The sequence below is a fragment of the Pogoniulus pusillus genome, chromosome 3 (genome assembly GCF_015220805.1).
Source record: "Pogoniulus pusillus isolate bPogPus1 chromosome 3, bPogPus1.pri, whole genome shotgun sequence".
NCBI classification, from domain to species: Eukaryota; Metazoa; Chordata; class Aves; order Piciformes; family Lybiidae; genus Pogoniulus; species Pogoniulus pusillus.
In genome coordinates, this window is record NC_087266.1 from 22,401,578 (window position 1) to 22,421,057 (window position 19,480).

At 41.1% G+C, this 19,480-nt stretch overlaps 1 protein-coding gene across 4 annotated transcripts; it reads right to left on the reverse strand.

The window, feature by feature from the left end:
* Positions 1 to 9,707: 9,707 nt before the first annotated feature.
* GPR12 (G protein-coupled receptor 12) lies at positions 9,708 to 18,065 on the reverse strand. 4 transcript variants are annotated; one of them, XR_010308602.1, is made up of 2 exons: positions 17,834 to 18,065; positions 9,708 to 12,622 (listed from the first exon to the last, which is right to left on the reverse strand). XR_010308602.1 is itself a non-coding variant. In XM_064172305.1 (2 exons), exon 2 carries the CDS (start codon positions 17,187 to 17,189, stop codon positions 16,185 to 16,187), a length of 1,005 nt encoding a protein of 334 aa, XP_064028375.1. In that variant the 5' UTR covers positions 17,190 to 17,197; positions 17,834 to 18,065; the 3' UTR covers positions 14,108 to 16,184. The 4 variants fall into 4 exon arrangements, 3 of the variants coding, with proteins under 3 accessions (XP_064028375.1, XP_064028359.1, XP_064028367.1); XM_064172305.1 differs by lacking the exon at positions 9,708 to 12,622 and adding an exon at positions 14,108 to 17,197; XM_064172289.1 differs by lacking the exon at positions 9,708 to 12,622 and adding an exon at positions 14,108 to 17,201.
* Positions 18,066 to 19,480: the final 1,415 nt, after the last annotated feature.

A 19,480-nucleotide genomic window follows, 5' to 3' on the forward strand; every position in this document is an offset into this window, starting at 1 on the left:
TGTTGAGCAGCCTGAACTCAGTTATTTTGATGCCAATCTGGGTATTACAAATCCTTTGTAGGATAACACATAGATAGTTCTATGTTTTGCATCAATGTCAAAGCCTCCCATCAGTTCCCCTCTATTCATCTTATCTGTTCTATACTCTGTTAATTGGATTCTACAGATGGGTAAGATGTTGTCTTAGGCTACTGGTACCTCCAGGACTCTGCCCTCCTCTCGCCACCTGTTGGCCCTTCCTTTGGCTCAAGGTTCAGGCATCTAGATTAAAACCCTTTCCTTCAGGCTGGTCGAAGCTGGCTCCCTCTCAGCTGCCCTGCTAGCTTCCTAGCCTCTCATTGCACAATGAAGTGTCAACTCCATACCTCACCAGCTATGCAGATCTGTTTCTCCTGATGACAAACCAGTGTGAATGGAAGAGCTACCAAAAAGTTTCTGCATTGCTTCCCAAATTCTTTTATAATGTTTGGTGTAGAAAGGACGAAGCCTTACATAACATATTGCCCCACTGATTTCTGAAACACCATAACCCAGCTGCAGTGCTATGCACACAAGGCACAGTCCTGCTCTTCTACTTAAATGATTGCTCTGGTTTTATGATCAGCAACAAGCCCATCATCTCTCCTGGGCAGGATTTTGTTTCTCATTCTGGCTCTTGTAGTCAGCTGCTGCAGCCCAGGGGCAATTACAGTGCTTTACACAACTGCTAGGTGGTTTTTAACTGGAGTTTGAAGGATAATTTGACTCGCAAAGCTGCAAACAGCCTGTAACCTTTCTTCAGGAAATAGTACCTCTGATGCAGTTGAACCACTAGATGCTGGCTGCAAAATAGAGCTTGGGTTTTGTCTTCACCATTCTTCATCTGTGTTAGTGTCTGGTAAAATCCTACAGGAGATGAGGCTTTTTGTATTTTCTAATGGGTCAAGTAAACCTTAGGCTTCTTATAGCCTTTTACCTGGTCTACTGACCAGAAACCTTCAGCTGCTGCCTCAATGATTCACACTGGAGACACATCTATGGTGCACAAGTGTAGGCAGTTCACAGTGCCCAAAGCTTCAAAGAATCATAAAGGATCTGTGACCTTCCCCTGTTACTGGAAGCCTTTCAAGTAGCCAACTTTTTTTTAAACGTTGCCATTTGCTGCTGCATCACCAGGAGGCTGATGCCAACCTGTTTTACACTCTAAGCTTGTTAACGCAGTAATTCTACTAAGCTTCACAACTATGTGGTGGTGCACTCTTCCAGATGATACAAGTTAGTGACAGGGAGACATACAGGTAATGTGATGGAGCCCAGGGTTTTTTTGCAAGAAATTGTTGGAAATTGTTCAAAACATTTAAGCAGATATTAAATTCACTGTGACAAGTTATTCTAGGCATTAATCCTGCAAGTGCACGGTGACAGAGAGTGCTAAATCTTATCTGCAGCGTTCTTACAGCAAGCACTTATGGAAGCAAGAAGGAAGGGCAGCAGATACTTGTATTTGCTGCTTGCTTTCTATGACCTCTTTCTGCTTGCATTGCCATCTGCTGTAAAGTGCTTTACATGTGTTTGGCAAGGCTTCTGGATCTTTGAAAGCAATACTGCTACTTTATCATATAGGGCCTGAAGTACTTCATACACGGCCCCACCTTTTCATGCATACCGACGTCTTTGCAGGTACTTAGCTGCCGCTGGGCATTTTAGCTGCCGCTTTCCACTGCAGGGCTCAGAGCCCTGCTGACTCTTGTCTCAGAAGAGCTTTCCAAAGGGAAGAGCTCTCTGCAGTGATATGATAGCACAGAAGCTATTCACAGGGAAAGCCACCTACGGCTGCAACCCAGCTGTGTCTGATGTTTAATATGGAATCCGCTGATATTTTGACACAGGGGAAAGAGCTGTGCTTAGGGAAGTCCTTTCTCACATGCTTAAACTGTCATTCGAATGGTGTAAAAATAACTTCTAAGCAGAGAATGAACGGCTAGAGTATTTTTTTTCCTGCAAATGATTGCCAAAGGTGAGATAATTGAAAGGGACACAGAGCAGCATTTAGTTGTTTTTAACTTGACTGAAACAAAGCGCTACATCATCTTGTGAAGCAGCAGAAAGGATGGAAATTCCACTGCTTAGATCTCTGGAGAGAGAGAGAGAGATATGCCTGTGTTTAATGAGTGCTCATTAAAACAGCCTCTAATAGAATCAAGTAGAAGCAGAAAAACACTGAAGAGAATAAGGGAAAACACCAGACTGTGATGGCTGCTTTACTTCATCTCTTAAGAATAACACAACATTGCCTGGTAAAACAAATTAAGTGTAGAGGCAGAGAAAGCACTGGACTGATAGAAGATGGAAATCAAAAAGCTGCTGCGGGTTTGCTGTGTACATGCTCCTTCCAGCACAACCTGAGCTAGCTGCACATTCATGGGACAAGTAGGGTTATGACACAAACTCATCTAGACTGGTGACTCCTCTAGGAAATGCACCATGGATGTCCAAGCAGTAAACATTCTGGACAGGTAAAAGTCTTGCTCACAACTTGGTAACATATGAGAAGAAAATCAGCCTCTCTCATCAGCACTTGTTGCTATCTGCCCCTTGCACCCTACTCTTTTCAGATGACCACCACAGCAGCAACCAGCACTCTGGGAATGCTCTCAGCCTCCCCTTCTGCCAGCAGAAATAATCAATTTTAGCAAATGCTCTGTGTGGTGCAGAATTAGGTTGCTGTTGCCACCTGAGGAGGGCTGCTGCTCCTCCTGGGTAAGGATACAGCTTGTGAGAGCAGTTCCAGAGCCGTCATGCAGCTGCTGAAAGTGAGGCAGCCTGAACTACTCTGATGGCACGCACAAGCATTTGCAGTGCTAAGAGCAAACACATCTACAGGCAGGGCTGTGTTTCTGTGAAGGCTCTGCACAAGCTTCAGCTGGAGTGAGGCAACAAGCACCATCTAGAAAGGGCACAATGAATTGAAAACAGCTCAGCTCAAGCTCAAGGATACTTTTTTGGTGACTTCTTCCTGTATCGGGAAACCCCAAACACAAACCAATCTCAGTATACAGAACTTTAGGGCCCCTAAAATAGGTTGCTTAATTAAAAAAAAAAACACAACAACAACAAAACCCAGAAGTGTTTTATTAGTTCTCACAGAACGCTCTCTAAAGGGACTGAGAATCCAGAACTAGCAATAAAACCTGGAGTCCATTTCAACATGAAAGGAAGCTGCAGAAGGGGCCAAAGCATAAAGGCTCAAAGGAACTGCTGCTGCCGAATGGCCTGGGCTCATCATAGGTCTGTCTGCAGAACTAAGAGAGAGTTTGCAGGTTGTACAGGGACCTCCTCTATGGGGAATCCTTAGTTTGAGCTTTTGCAATCTTCTCACCCCGAATTAGATCCTGCCTAGTGCCTTAAACTGGAGCTGTAAGGGCTCTCTACCACGTTAACTTGCCACATGCTCTGCATTACCTTGGTAAGCTGAGTGATTTGGAGTGCTCAGTACTCTCTGTCAAGCATCATTTAAAGTCTATATATCATGACAAAAAATTAAGATGAAACCAGCTCCACTAAGCCACTGGTGGGAAGATGGTGTCTGGTATATTAAAATACCTTTTGTTATGAAATAAAGAATGCCCTGTGTTGAAAGGCCACCATCTTTACAATTAGAGGATAAACCCCTGTAACAGACATGAAAGAACAAAATTCAGATAAAATCTGCAAGCAGAAGATGCTCAAGAGCTGATTCGCATGGGATAATCAAGTGTTGGTTGTAACATGCTGTAGAGACTTGCAAGTGAGAGGAACGCAGAGAGGCACAACTCCAGGGAGCATTTTTGTTAAAAGGATGATATTAAAAAACAAAACAAAACCACCAACTCAAAACTTTAAAAAAAAAGGAAAAAAATATAGGTTTGAGCAGCTAATTAAAAGCAGCTCTAGAAAAATCAGAGCTACATAATGCTAGCTCATTTCAAAATAACTTTAAAAGGTATATATGGAGTTCTCTTTAAGACTGAGCACCTGTGAGTGGAATTGTCTTTGACATATGTGCTAGATTGACAATATTTTCTATACAGTTTTCCATGATAAAAGCAAAATATCTATTGAGTGCACAGGCCTCACACTTTGCACAGACATCAAAGATTCACACTGTAAGACAGTCGTGAGGCTGTAGAGACTCTGATAGCCTGCTATAATGCAATTCATACTAATCAAAAAAAGCAAGATATACTATACTGTTTCCAAATATACACCTAACCCAGCAGCCCATCTCTAATGTGACCTAGAGACACTTAAGAGCAGAACATAAGAACAGATGTACACCTAGTAAGCGGCAGCCGAGCCTCCTTGAACCAAAGACTAACACTGGATTACAATCTTTCAACTTCCACTTGTGGGCCTCACACAAAGAAACTTTCTTTTGCTTACTGTAACAGAGAAATTAATGTCCTGCCAGCTTTCACTTATTTTATCGTTGTAAATACACTGACTATTTATTACTGGCCACAGAATTTTTCTGTTGCATAACCATTAATAAAATGTCTGCTGTTATCCCTTGGCTTAGTTCTAGACTTAGTTGACATAGCTAATATTCAGCCACAGTGCTAAACATTTTGCAGGGGCCACAAAGAAGTTGTTAGGGGTGGCTCAAGCATAGCCAATGCCCAAAGCTCCCACTTAATCCAAAAGACTGTTCCAGTAACAGTGGTTTTTCCTGATCTTGTGATACTGCATCTTACCTGCACTGAACAAAAATGCAGCCAGGATATTTACCAGTTCTGTATCGCCATTAATATTTCCAACACTTTACTAGGAATTCCTTTACAATTCTGCCTGAGTACTATTAAGTTCTGGTGGGTTTTCACTACACTATTTATTAATTTGCTCAGGTGTTTTGCTCCCTTAATCATATTACCACTTGAAACTGCTATGAAGCAGTCATGCTGATGCTGTCAGGTGTGGAAGAGGCACCAACACAGGAACACCAAGATCCTTGCTACTCCTGGCTTATTCCTAGACCTCCTAACTGCAGAAGCAGGTTGAACACACATTGTATTGTCAGAATATGTTCAGTTTATTGCCCTATTTCAGGCTTCAGCAATAAATCCCAACGAGATCTCCCAACAGCCCATACCACGTGATTTCATTATTGGCTTCTCTGTCAGGTGAAACATTTATTTCCTCTCACTCTATTGTTTTTTCCCCATTAAAATTAATTTATTTTCCAGCTTAGTAGATTGGTTGGCTAACAGCTCCCACAAGTCTGACAACTATATTGTGTAGAAGTAAGCATCTTTAAGATCTCCTCAGGACACACTCAAGTTGCAGGACTGTAATCCTGTGTAGTAAAAAGAAAGCAACCTCACTCTCCATAACTTACCTGCATGTCTGTCAGTCACTGGTCAATTTCTTTCCAGTCATGTTTTCACTAGCTAAAAAGTACACAATAGCCAATGTCATGCTTAGAGAGGTAGCTCATTCCCTTAATTTATATGCTTGGAAAATAAATTTGGCATATATGAAAACAATTCAGAAAAATGAAAACACACATTAAAAATTAAACTGGAAAATGAGAGACTCCACCATTTTCCTTTAGTCTGCCTGTAACAGTCAAATTGGAGAAATAGAACTCTGATCACCTTTCTGATTCTATAGTTGATTGGAAGATAAGGATCAAACTCCTTAAAAAAAACCCTAGTTAACATAGTTTCGTTCTGTCAGTTCAGATACTATTTGCATTTAATTTGCAAGACCCAGTACTGACCCCCTTTTACAGCCATACTGAGTTTTGTTCGCCAAACTGAGCATACACAATGACAATAAATGGCAGTGCAGGAGAGGTAAGTGAACTTGGGCAAGAAAGGTAGCCTTGGCAGGGCACCCTTGCTTTCATTTACAACTCTACATTCAAAAATTCCTGTTAGCTCTTCTGTCAGACTTGTACCAAACTGCATTATTTGTTACTTCCTTCTATGGTGTTAGTGGATGCCAGGGATCTACATAAGTTCAAATGAAGTTTGCACGTCTGAGTCTAATCACCCAAATTTGGATAGGGGCATCTGCCATCCCTTTGTACTGTACCATATTTTTAGAAAGAACATGAAATTCAATTAAACAGACCATTCTTTTTTTTTAGAAAGCAAGATTTATTTATGGTTACATATATCACATATAAAATTAACATTTAACTGAAACATGTAATTGTTTCAATCATTTATGACTAAACACTTACAATGCTGACTACAAAACTGTACAGTTTATATTTAGTAACCAATTCTTACAGCATAGTGCAATTGTAACATTTTATAGACAAAATAATTTGTGCCTTTTTTAAAATAAAGTGCATTAAATGACTATCTTGTATACAACAAGAAGCTCTGTAGTTGCAATCTGAAGCTTTAATTGTAAGGGAAATTGAGGCAAAGATGTTTCACTTTCTTTTAAAATCACTCCATATACTGGCAAGCTATGGTTCAAATTTCAACATTTAAGTGGAATAAAAAAAACAACCCTAAATTAGTATAAGAAATAACCATAGACCTTTAGGTACTAAATCAGTAATTGGTTCTCATACTAAAAACACAACATGCAGAACTAAAATTACTGGTGTAAAGCCATTTGGCTCCCAACGAGATGCATAGTGTGAGAACTACTCTCATGCAGCTGTTTTTGCTAAAGCTATTCGAATTCAGTGTGGACCCACACCACAGTCAGTGGTATCAGGAATTCACAAGAACTGTAAGATGCTTCCTAGGAAAAGTCCTCTCTGAGAATTTTGTAAGAGGAGCATGGCAAACTACAGGTTATTTTGACTTGCTTTTGCCAATATAAATAGTAAGGGTCTAGTTATTAAGTCTAGAAAACTATGAGGGTTCTATTACCCCAATGTATTCCAGATTTCATGTCTGGAAGTTAAGTACAGGGTTTTACAGCTTTATTTCACAGGCACAGTTAAATACCTTTTCTCCTATGAAATGTGTTTTTGTTTGTAAACACATTCACAATCAACTTATGCAGGTTTTGACTCTGACAGTAAAGCTTAGACCAAACAAATAATGACAGGAGTATAGATTTTATTCATAAAAAGTAAAAAGATGTAGACATACAAAAGGGATAGATGTCCAGTGTGGCTCTTTCTAGAAATGATGACAAAAGTAAGAATGCCCATTTCTCTGTCTGAGGCCCAAAAGAAGGTCCACGTTCTTCTTCTCTTCCACAAATACAAAAGACTGCTACCAGCTTCACCATGAAATGTATCTGAGCACAGGCAAGCAACTCTAGAGACTGCCTATTTCACTATATATGCAATTCAGGCAATTTACCTGCCTCTCCAGCTGCAATATCCATTGCACACTTCTGGCACAAATTGCACATACATTCTGGAAAACCACACTGCATTCTCCCCCTATACAGTTCAACCTGTGGGATCAGCCTGAGTTCAAAAACAGACTACTGTACATTCAGCTGCTCTGCTCTGGGACTGCTGCTGCTGGAGCATGTAAACTTCAGCAATGAGCTACTCTCCCCCTCCCAGACTATGGGAAGTCTCTGCTTACTCTGAAAGTAAAATGCAAAATTATGGAGTTGAAATTTGGTTGGAATGTCACTGAAGAGTTCTATTTTCTATCATGTCTTCAGAAAACTCTGCCGAGAGCAGAGCTCTCTTCCAAACTCTATGTGCTTTGGCCCTATGATCAACACTGTATGCCTTATATCCGTGCTGTTTCTCTTGAGCTCTCCAAGGCAGATGCATCACAAGATGGACTCAGTATTGCTTATATTGAGAGCGTGCATTGTCAGACGGTTACCAAAGAGTAACAAAACAAAAACCCATGGATGGGGCACAATGCTCCAATCTCCATGGGGACACAATAGTACAGCCTTTTCAATGTTTGGGCATCTCATTTTTTTTTAAGGACCAGGTTATGCTGCTTTCATTTGCATATTTAAAATATCTCTTCCCTGAAAGCAGAGGAAGCTAAATTCCTGATTATTTTGAATGGTTTCATCCTAGCAAACACTGAAGTAAGAGGAAAATTCTACAGAGACCATAAGAAATCAATGCATTTAAGAGCTCCTCCATACCTTGGCTTTAAATCTTACAAGTCCTAGTCCCTTATTCTAGAATGCCCTTGTGTTTTCTGTGCCCTTTACAAATAAATGTATAAGGCTTTTTAGATACTGTAACATTCCCCAGGTTAGCATCAGCCAGTGCAAAATGCGCGGCTGTGTCACTCAACTGCACAGACTGCTGTTTAGGCTCACAATGCCTATGCAGTCCTGCTACCAAACCACATGTGAAAGACACAATACTGTGTGCAGAACATATAATTGCTATATAGGCTTTTGTTAGTAAGAAATATTCTTGTACTCTGTCCTACATGTGACTGTATAATGCATTCCTGTAACCCCAAAGCTGTCCAAATTAAAGACATGAGAATTCACCTCCCTTTCAAATCTTCTCAGTTGTCTTAGTCTGTTGAAATATCAATTACTTAACACTGAATCTTCCAGTATTTGCAACATTCACACAAGTCTGGCAATGTTTTACTTTAATCATATAGGACTGTCTTGGAAAAGAAGAGGTTATGCTTTGACCATTATAACAGTGAAGGTATAGAGCATCATGTCTAGCATATCACATCTACAGAAAAGTAAATTAAAAAACACATACTAATAAAATAGCATAATTACATACTTATATTTAAGTATGATAGCTCAAAATAATTAAGTTAATGGCACACCAAAGTAATCTCAATAACTGTTTCTCCACTCAGCATATAATATAACAAGTACTTCAGTTCCTTAAGTCAAACCGAAACACAGGTATTTCAAGAATTATCTCTACCAAAAAAAAAAAAAGTAAAAAAAAAAAGTTGATATCTATTCCTTAAAAGTGGAAGACCCCTCCATTTTCTAAGGTAAATCCTTGTAAGATGCAGTCTTCATCATGTGAAGTCAGTATTGTCTTGCTTTTTCCTTGAGAAACTGGGACCAGCCTGTGCTCAGACACCATTGTAGATCATATGGCTAGGATCAAATTGTTTGAGGAAAAAAAGAATATCACCGGTGAAAAGAAAGCAATTCATTTGCTTTTTCCCATCCCCTCACAGATAAATCAGATACATTTCTAATGTAAGGCAAATGTTGTTCACTGAAGAAGTGCTTCTGATAAATTTGAAAGTGTTTTAACAAAATATTTAAACCTTTTTGTAAAAGCACTGCAGTTATGAGAGGCAGGCTTTTAGAATCATTTAAGCTGGAAAAGACCTTTAAGATCAAGTCCAATCATAAATTAATGTTTGTCTTGGAGTAATACAGAATATGAAGAAACACTCCAACCAACCAACCCAAAAATTGGAAAAAAAGAATATAAAAAGCCTCATGTAATCCCATGGCCATCAACTGAATTACTCTACACCAGTAATTTAATGAAGCTCCTAAACGTGCAATAAATATCTTTAAGTACTCTGCCCTTTTTAGAAAGGTCTTTTTTACTTAGAGAAATCAGATAAATAAATAATTTCACTAGTTCTGGGGCATAAAAGTCTTCACCCACCTGGGAAGGGGAAACCCATAATACTGTCTTGTCCAGTTAAATATGTAGCATGTCAGGAGGTTTCTATGAATTGCATTGACATTATGTAGCAGGGTGCAAAATAAAATGTTTGGGAAGGTGGGAACAATTTCTTTCAATTCAGTTCAAGGAGTTAGGGATGGCGAGTTTAACTGGCTTTTGTTTTAAAATGAATTTTATTTTGTCAACCCATTTGCCAAGAACCTCCACTGGAAAATCTTCCTTTATCCTTTCAGTGGCAATGAACTGGCACCACAGTAGTAATCCATTAGTTAACTGCAACATGATTTCACCCAACCTACACTCAGGTTTGGGTTTTTTCCTTCTGTTCTGCAATTAGTTTCTATAACATAGTGAAATCTGCAACCATTTCTTCTTCTTGTCTAGCTTACAACATCACAATAATTTTTGTGAACAAACCACAGCACGGACTTATTATTTTTAGTGTAAATATCTTCCAAAGAAAAAATTACTGCAAAGTTACAGACTCAGCTGCTCCTCGGAAGAAACAGAAATACATAATGACTTACTGTTAAATAGACTGAAAAAAAACATACAAGGTCACATTTTCAAGGAAGGAGGACCTCACTTCTGATCCTATTTCCTCTTCCCTGTTCTCTGGGCACCATTCGATGGGAACAGCAGTACTGCCAGCCTCAAGGACATGGGACTTCTGCACTACAGAGTACTCAGAACAAAAGCAGCCCCAGGGCCCCTCTCAGGTGCTCTGTGTAGGTTGATTATGGTTCAAAATGGACAGTTCAAAATAATCTTCTCACAGGGGACACATTTATTCAAGCATCCCTCCTATGTGAGCTCAAGCACCGAGTACCTGGCTGATTCACCAAGCCAAAAAGATTTCCATCCTCTCATCTTTCATCATACACATGGCATGAAAGCAGACGTCCTTGCAGTTCATCCAGATTTCTGATACATTCAAAGGAATTGCCAGTAGCACACAGTTTTATGGGGCAATTTCCTCTTGTATCAAAAAAGTGTTTCCATATATGAGACCTTTCCAGTTTACTGGGAGTCCCATGTTCTTTCACTGACAGATGGGGGAGACAGACATACCTAATTTATCTTCCCTGTACAACTGCTTATTTGTTGCACACAAATCACATGTGTTCCTTTTAGTCACCTCTATATAAGCACAGACTGAGAGATCTTATTTTTTCTTTATTGCATATTTTTGGACTATCACTAAGACAAACTACATGCCACACGGAAAGAGAGGGCAAACCACTGCCTTATATAATGACATTTAAAAAACAGGAAAAATAATCAGGAAGTTTAAGAATTACATAAAATTGTATTTCCCAACTATGATAATGCATCATTATCTGCACTGGCCTTTTTTTTTTTTTTTTTTTTTTTGTTAAGCACCAAATTTCACATATTTCTGAAAGCATTTTGCATGCTGTTGCCTAATACCAATCAAGTTACAGAGATTCTGGCTGATATGCAATACCTTAAGTGTACAATATTCTAAACCTGTGAAAATTGCAATTTTCTACATTTATCATTGAAGTTATCAAACTGGTTTTGTTCTAAATCAGCTGCTCTGAAATGCAGGCAAGTAAACCCTTAAAATACTTCTCAGACTCACTCCCAAAGAGATGTGATGAATTTACATGTAGATATTCAACATCATCCTTGATTCTTTCACAGATGCCCCACAAAAAGTACACCACCATGACAATTTTTCCTTAGCAGCTGGCCAGTAGCACTTAGAAATATTCTTGAAATCTTACAGCATAGGATCCATATCTAGTGACAGTCCATCTAATACTTCCAGTATTATGATTTAAAGAAATGCTTTCACCTTTTTTCTGGTGCTATTCTTAATGCACCTAGACCTTCACCTGTCTACAGTTGGCTTGCAGGAATAGTGTTCTCATTCCTACTAGCAACAGAACTGTTGCATCAAATTGTTTTGCATTGGCAGCCATGCTAGCCCCCCTACTTCTGCTACAAAGCTTTTATACTGTCTTGTGGGTATTTAGGATTTCCTAGAAAGTTGCCAGAGTTAACTTCTATTTCAAGGACCAAGAACCATTTAGTAGATCAGATACAGTGACAGAATAGCTGGTGTTTTTTAACATAGTGACCACTCTGTCTAATTATTATTAGACCATACATTAGACCATATTAATAGACCATACATACTTCTCTCCATAAAATAAGGGCCAACAATTTGAAAATGCAGTATTGAATGGTGCTGTTTTGCAAAAACAAGTGATCAGTGTCTAGTTATGTTAAAGGAGCTTGATTTGTAGCAATGCTATTTTATCCCAATTTCAAGTCACTTTTGAGAAATGAATCCTAAGAAAACAAGGCATCAGAAAAATAACTCTTTGGGGATAGAACAGCTGATGGTCTAAGCCAAAATTTACCGCTGACCATGAAAAGAGTTTTAGGGATTCCAAGATGACTCAAGGCTGGCATTTGAACACAAAGAATAGACACAGCTGCTTTTACCACTGGTTATCAATGGTAAAAAGTTACAGCAGCAATTGTAGGCCTTTCAGCTTACTTCAAAATACCCTGCATATTGGTAGTTTTCCTCGATAATCCCATAATCTTGAGTTTTTAAAAGACAAGCTGTCTTCAGAATGAGTCAGCATCATTTATCATAAATGTCTTGATGGGCATGACAAATTCACATGTTCTCCAGTTCTGTTTGGTTAAGGGTATTCTCAACATCGTAGAGCTGTTTTGGTTGGAAAAGACCTCTAAGATCATTGACTCCAACTGTCAATCTAGGACCATTAAACTATGTCAGATGGCCATTAAACCATGCCCCAAAGTGCCATGTCCACATGTTTCTTGAACACCATCTCCCTGGACAACCTACTCCAACACCTGACCCTTTCAGTAAATAAAGTTTTCCTAATATCCAATCTAAACCTCCCTGGCACAATTTCAGGCCATTTCCTCACATCCCATCACCTGATAATAGGGAGAAGAGACTGAATCCAACCTCTCTGCAATCTCCTTTCAGGTAGTTACAATGAGAAATCCTGAACACAGTTAATTCATCCGTAGAATGACGCACAGCTGAATGCCAAACTGAAAAGAGTAAGGGAAGAAGTTATTGCTGAGTGACTGTCTTCAAAAACTCAGCAATTGTAACACAAACCAACCAGAAATAATATTCCACATCAGTCTGATAGCAACTGCTTATTCAAAGGAAGACTTCACCTTAAAGTCCTTATGCAAGTTACTATTTTTTGTCTAACAATATATTGCTTTCTCTCTATTGCTCCAAGTTTACTCAGCAGTTTATAATGTCCCAGAATACAGATTATTTTATTGCTTTTGTGCTAAAAACATATTTCCCTTTATTGCTGAAATCTTAGTTAGGAGAAATGGATAAAAAAAAAGAAGACAATTAAGAAAATAATCTTCCACACTTTGAAGATGAATATAGGAGAAAACTGACTAGAGTATAGTTTGTCCATCATGATACCAAAACTTTAGGTCAAGTGTGTAAAGAAAAAAAAACACACTTTAATTATTTAAATTCCATGTTAAGAAAAAAAGTCCTTAGCCATTATAATGGAGATATAAAAGATAATTAATTGTATGTAGAGTGGTAAATCTAACACCCCTGGTCTTACACACAGCTGTTTGATGGGACAACAAAATGACAAGAGTGCTGTAAGCTGGCTGGATTTAAGCCAGTTTCAGAGCAATCTCAGTACCCCAGATGGTTGCTGGCATCTTACCATATCGAAGTGGGGCCTACACTGTAACTCTGAGGTGACAGCAGAGAACTGCTTCATTCTACAGGGTCTGGAAGGTGGCTGTCTGTCAAGCACTTCTTTTGTGCACTTGAAGTTGGCAGCTCTGTACTCAGAGCTCTGCCCGTGCTTCCAAGAATTCATTCCCATGTGTGTTGCATAGGATCTATCCAGTACTGCAAACCATGTTAAAGTTTGGTCTGACAGCTGTGGACAAACCTATGTCACTGACTTCCACAGGGATTTTCCGGCCTATGCTTCACAGTCTCAGTTTAAGAATTCATTTCTGTAAGAGACAGCATCCTCACTGGAGGTCACAGCAGTAGCTGTTTGTGATGAAAGGTAACCATGCACAACCCCTCAAATGAGGGCAAATCACATCCCCACGATCTAGCTTTGTGGGACTTCTATAATTAATCCTTCTTTACTCTGTCTTGCACAGTTCCTCAGGAGAGGAGCTTCCAATTACATATCTTTCTGATCTGGCATATGGAAAAGTTTGACTCCCCGGCACTCTGGAGAGCCTCTGTGGATTTGAGCAGCCTGTGGAGTGAGGAAGATGACAAGGACACTAGGTGAACCATCGTAAGAAGAGGGGGCAACATTACTGAGAACAGGTCTGTACAAGCAGAACAGCAGCTGCCCTCAGGAATTAATTTTGGTCACAGTTGTAGCTGTTCATTGTCATCGAGCTTTTTAGCAATTTGATACAGAAGAACAAATGGGTGAAAAAAGGGGGAGGTAAACTTTGCATGACTAACTTATTTTTTGCTTTTAAAAGTGACATTCCACATTATTCAACCTCTCTGCATTATTCAGCTCACGACTTTTACTGCCATTTATTCCCAACATTTTGCATACTTGCAAAACTGCACGCATACATAGCATGGATATTTATGCAGTGATTATTTCTGATACAAAAAAATCATAACAAAATGCAATGACTAGAGTTTCATTAGCATTCAAAAGCAGATAAGGAACACCAATATCCTACACTGAGCAGGGGCCATAGTCTTAACTCTGCTGAGTATCTGTAAATTGTAGTGAAGCCATGGGAGCTGCTAGTTCACAGCTCTACTGAACCATGCCATGCAATTATTAAACTAATTAGATTACAAAGTAAGAGCCTAATATCATGAAGGCTGAAGCAAGTAAATAATAGAATTTGAACCCAGCATTGCAACTGAAATAAATTATTGCTCATAAAAATCTCTACAGAGTCTTGTTTACAGACAACTCATTCACATTTGAGATTCAGCTTTGTGTACAGCATATGATTCTTAACATCACAGGAACTTTGCCACAAAAAGCTACAGTCACCCAAAATTCCAAGTGAAAAAGAGGTTCCATTTGGAAAAATCCAGATCAGCAACACAGCTGTATCTTATACTGTACAGGAATATTTTTTCATTGTACCATATGTATTGCTATTTTCACACTTGAGTTTGTTGTGTTTTTAAACAACTGCAATGGAAGATACTGAAGCAACATTACAGTATGAGAATATAACCATGTACTGATGCCAGAGCAGTAACACACTGAGTTCCCATCAACACTAATGGAAGTGGCACTACAAACTCCCCTGTACTGACTTTAGGGTACACCTTAAGTTTCATGAAAACATTGTCCAGGAAGACTTTTGTCCCTGACAATCAAGTCTTCAAATTAGAAAACAATGTTTTATTTATCGTGTATTCTAATTTGGCTTCAGTAAATGGTTAGAAGCAGTTTGAAATTTAATCATTCATGAGAGGAAGCTCTGCAACTATCAGCCTATAATGAAGTGAGCTGACATGCCATACAGTGTGAAGAATCGCAATCTGTAATGGATGAAACTCTCAGAAAAGGAGAAAATATTGTTTCATGTTGCAATTCTGATTGCATACAATTCTGAACTAGATTAGATATGCTCTGAGGATTTATAAACTTCAGTTTTTTAAACTGTATAGCAGAACAATGAAAAAAAAGTGGTTGTAGTCTTGACTTGATTAGAAACTTAAAGGGAACCACTTCACATAGATGCTAAATGTGTTGCAAGCCATTTGTAGGTTATTTTATTAGATACTTTCTTATACACTTCTGGGAAGATAGAATTGTCTGAGAAACTTAGAGTGTCACACCTACTACAAATGCACAGCCAAAAGAGGCCATATTGTTTAATCAGTTTTGAAGATTCCCCCCTGAATTCCTTTTAAAATTAACAGTATAATGAGCTCTGATGTCCCATATCTAAGTGAAAACACATAGCTGACTTTTGAAAAGGCAAAGCATATCTTCTAACAACCAGCCATAGCTCTGGAGAAAACAGGTAACCCTTTAAAGCAATTATCAAGTTAATTCATGCTGAGATGTAAAACAAAAATCTATACAAGTACTTTCTCAGAGCAAAATTGTTGCACTAAGACTATTACAATAAATGCCACATAAATCAGTAAAATTGGCCATTATTTTGAAGTGTTATGATGATACACAAATGAAGTAACATGACCTGGGTTTTCTTTTTCTTTTTTCTTCTTTTTTCTTCTTTTAAAAAGAATTAGAGGGGAAAAATTATCCTGACAACATACTGTAACATGCAGTATGACTAAACTCAATCGCATAAACAATTTCAAAGGCGGTATGCTGTTTCAATCTAATTTTAACTGGCAAATTCACTGTAAAATCATGGCAAACATGGCAAAGTCTGGGTAACAAAACAGAAAGACCCTGAGTAACACTGTAACTCTGTAAGAACACTGCTTATTTTGATTTTGGAAATCGCCCTTAAACCACTTGGTGCTTTCATATGAACCATTTACACACCATTTAATGAATGCATCTAAACCAAAGACAGGATTGCAAGAACGTCTGGAAAGTAACGTGTTAAGGAGTGTCCTCCTAGCTGCCAATCAGACATCACTGGGTGATCTTGCTCTCTGAGACAGGTTAGAAGGAATACAGCCACAGCAGAGGAGCCAAAGTGCTTTCTGTATCTCCTGGTTTCTAAAAGCATATATCACCGGATTGATGATGGAATTGTAGGTAGCTGGCAGGAGGGTAGCATAGGTGTATATAGAAGGGTAAGTGTAATCTGCTATTAAGGAATACAGCGTAAAAGGCATCCAGCAAGCAGCGAAAGTCCCCAGAATAATGGCCAAAGTAGACACTCCTTTTCTGGTGGTCACATAGTGGGAAGTGGCCAGGAAATGGTGCTGCAAGGCAATCTGATGGGCATGGCGCATCACGATTTTACAGATCTGAATGTAGAGCTGCAGCATGAGGGCAAACATAAGCAAGAAAGAGACCGAAAGGACAGCTGCATTATTTTTAGTGAGTGGTCTGATAACACTGCAGGTGGATTCATCTCTGAGGCAGTTCCAGCCCATTACAGGCAGCAGTCCAATACATATAGATGCTCCCCAGAGCAATATAAGCATGACATAGGTAAAAGTGACAGTCCTCTCTGAATTGTAAGTCAAAGCGTAATACAGGGAGAGGTAACGATCAACAGTAATAGCCAGCAAGCTGCCGACAGATGCTGAGAAAGAGGCAACAATCAGTCCAACCGTAACCAGTTTCGTAGCTTCTGATTGCAGAAGGTATGCGAAAACAAAATTGATGATCAATCCAATGCCCGCTAAGAGATCTGCCAGCGCCAGGCTGCCTATTAGGAGGAACATGGGGGCACGAAGACTGGGATTATGGAAAATGATAAGAACTACAACGGCATTTTCGCAGGAAATAAGGGTCCCTGAAGTACACAAGACAATGTCCCAGGGGTTTACCAAAAGCTCTGGCTCTGGGTCTACGACAGGAACCAGGGAGGAGCCTGTGGCTGAGGCATTCTCGGTAAAGCTGGCTTCTACATGATCCTGAGGCAGCCAGCTCAAATTAACCTTCAGATCTTCATTCATTTTAACCCCTGTCTTCTTCAACGGAAAGACATTTTTTTTAATGTTCAGACACAGCACTGGATACAGCAACCCCAGAGCATGCAACGCCCTAGACGGCAACACCAATCTCATGTGCAGGCAGACACTTGTTACATAAATGTGACAACAAAAATAACCCAACCCAAAACAACAAACAAACGGTGGAGGGGAAGATAGTAAGAACTGCCCAAAATCACCAGCCAAGGGACAAACACACGGAGGCTGAGTGATCCTATCTGCAATTCCCTTCACCTGCATGTGGAAGAAGGCACATAAAATAACTAACACCATCCCACCACCCCTCAACCCAAACGCGCTGCAATTCGGGGTGGGGGCCGACCGTGGGGCGGCGTGAATCCCGTTATTCAGCACCCACGACTTCAAAGTGGGATTATTTTGGTCATGGAGGGAGCGGCCAGGATGGGGGAGGTGGGAAGGATGGGAAAACCCTTCACCGACCCCCTGTGAGGATACCCCTCCCGAGCTAGGAGGAGGAGAAGGAGGGCGGGGGAGTGGGGGCGATATCCTCTGAGAACTTACAAACTCGACGCGGAAGCAGCACACACACTCTTCCCCCCCCCCCCCCCCCCCATCATACACCCCACACACTCCCCGGCAGCGGTCACCTGGGCTTCTCCCCCGGGCTGGTCGGAGGAAGGAAGGCAGGAGGAAGAAGGAAGGTGAGGGGAGGGTCGCCGGGATCCCGTCTCAGGCAGCAGCGGGACCGCCCGCCCTCACGGCGGGCTCCAGGGCGCAGCGCAGGTGCGCGCGCCCCGCGCCCCCCCCGCCCCCGAGCAGAGCGCGCGCGCGCGGAAGGAGAGGCCGCGCCTCGTGCGCGCGCGCCTGCGCAGGTGCCTCCCGCCGCGAGAGCGCGGGAGAGTTGGGGGGGGGGCGAAGAGGGGCGGGGAGGATCGAGGGCGGGGGCGGACATCTCCCTCCCCGGTACTGCCCGCCCCTCTTCCCCCCCTCCCGGTCATCCTCTGCCCCTGTTCCGCCTCCTCTCGACTCCCACGCTGAGGCTACCCTTCCTCTCACCCCCACCGAATCGGCTTTTGGCGAGGGACATGGACCTTTCTGTGGGTTTGAGGCTGCTGAGCGGGGTGCTGAGGGTTTGGGAGCGGCGGGTGGGTGTTGGCAGCAGCCTGTGCAGCTTGGCGAGGAGGTTCCACGTAAGGAAAAAAATGTTCACTCTGAGGCTGGCAGAGGTCGTGGAATCTCTGTCTCTGGAAGCATTCAAAACCCATCTGGATATGTCCTTGAGTGACCTATTGTAGGCGATCCTGCTCCAGCAGTGGGGTTGGATCTTTAGACGCCCCTTCTAGCCCCTACCAGTCTGTGATTCTGCGTGGTCGTTGCGGAGTAAGTCTTTAAATGATGCGATGCTGTACTCAGCCAGCCCCTTGCTGCTCCAGCAGTGATCGAATGGCCTTTGACTCACAGCAGAGCCTCCAACCCCCATTTTGTTCAAAATTATTCGTGCTATGAGGGTGGTTGAGTGCTGGCATGGGTTGTCCAGAGAGATTGTGGGGTCTCCATCCCAAATGTGATGATGTGCATCTGAATGGAGGTGGTCTAATGAACTCAACTTTGAGCAGCAGGGCTGGACCAGAACATCTCCGGAAGCACCATAAGACACTGGAGATACTACACTATCCTGTACATGATACTACAGTACCATGTGATGACAGGGTCCTGAGTGGACCTGCTCTAACATCAAGCAGGGCAGGATCTGTACTACTTTGAGCGTCAGGGCTGCACTAGACTGTGTTCAGAGACGCCTTAAAGCCTCAACTGTTCTGTAGTGTATGATATAACCATGTGAACATTAATATAAAGTATAAAAGATGCAATGCAGAGTAAGAGGTCTAGAGGAGATAGCACCTACAGTGTGCGGAGACCCCACTGGGGAAACACGGATATAGGGGTGCCTGCCATCTTCAGAGAGTGACATTATAGACTCATGGCCAGACTTGCAAACCTCTTATAGATTGAATAGTGCAAGCAGGCCAGTGAGACTTCGAATGAATTAGAAACTGAACTTGAATAAAAGCCACTGGGTCAGAGGAGCCACATCAAACATCTTTAGACATCGTGTGTAGAAGTTTGTGCACAGAAGATAGTCTCTAACGTCCCCTATATTGTCAGTGGAGAGAAGTGTGTCCTCCAGGGCATGCCAAATAGTGGAAAGAATTGGCCTTGAGAAGATTCTGATCAGTTTTAAGGAAACATGTTTTGTCCTCATTTGCACCACTCAACAGGACTCTGGGCAGCCT

Coding starts and splice junctions, on each gene's coding strand:
- GPR12 (XM_064172305.1), bottom strand. CDS start 17,189: ATGAATGAAGATCTGAAGGTTAATTTGAGCTGGCTGCCTCAGGATCAT.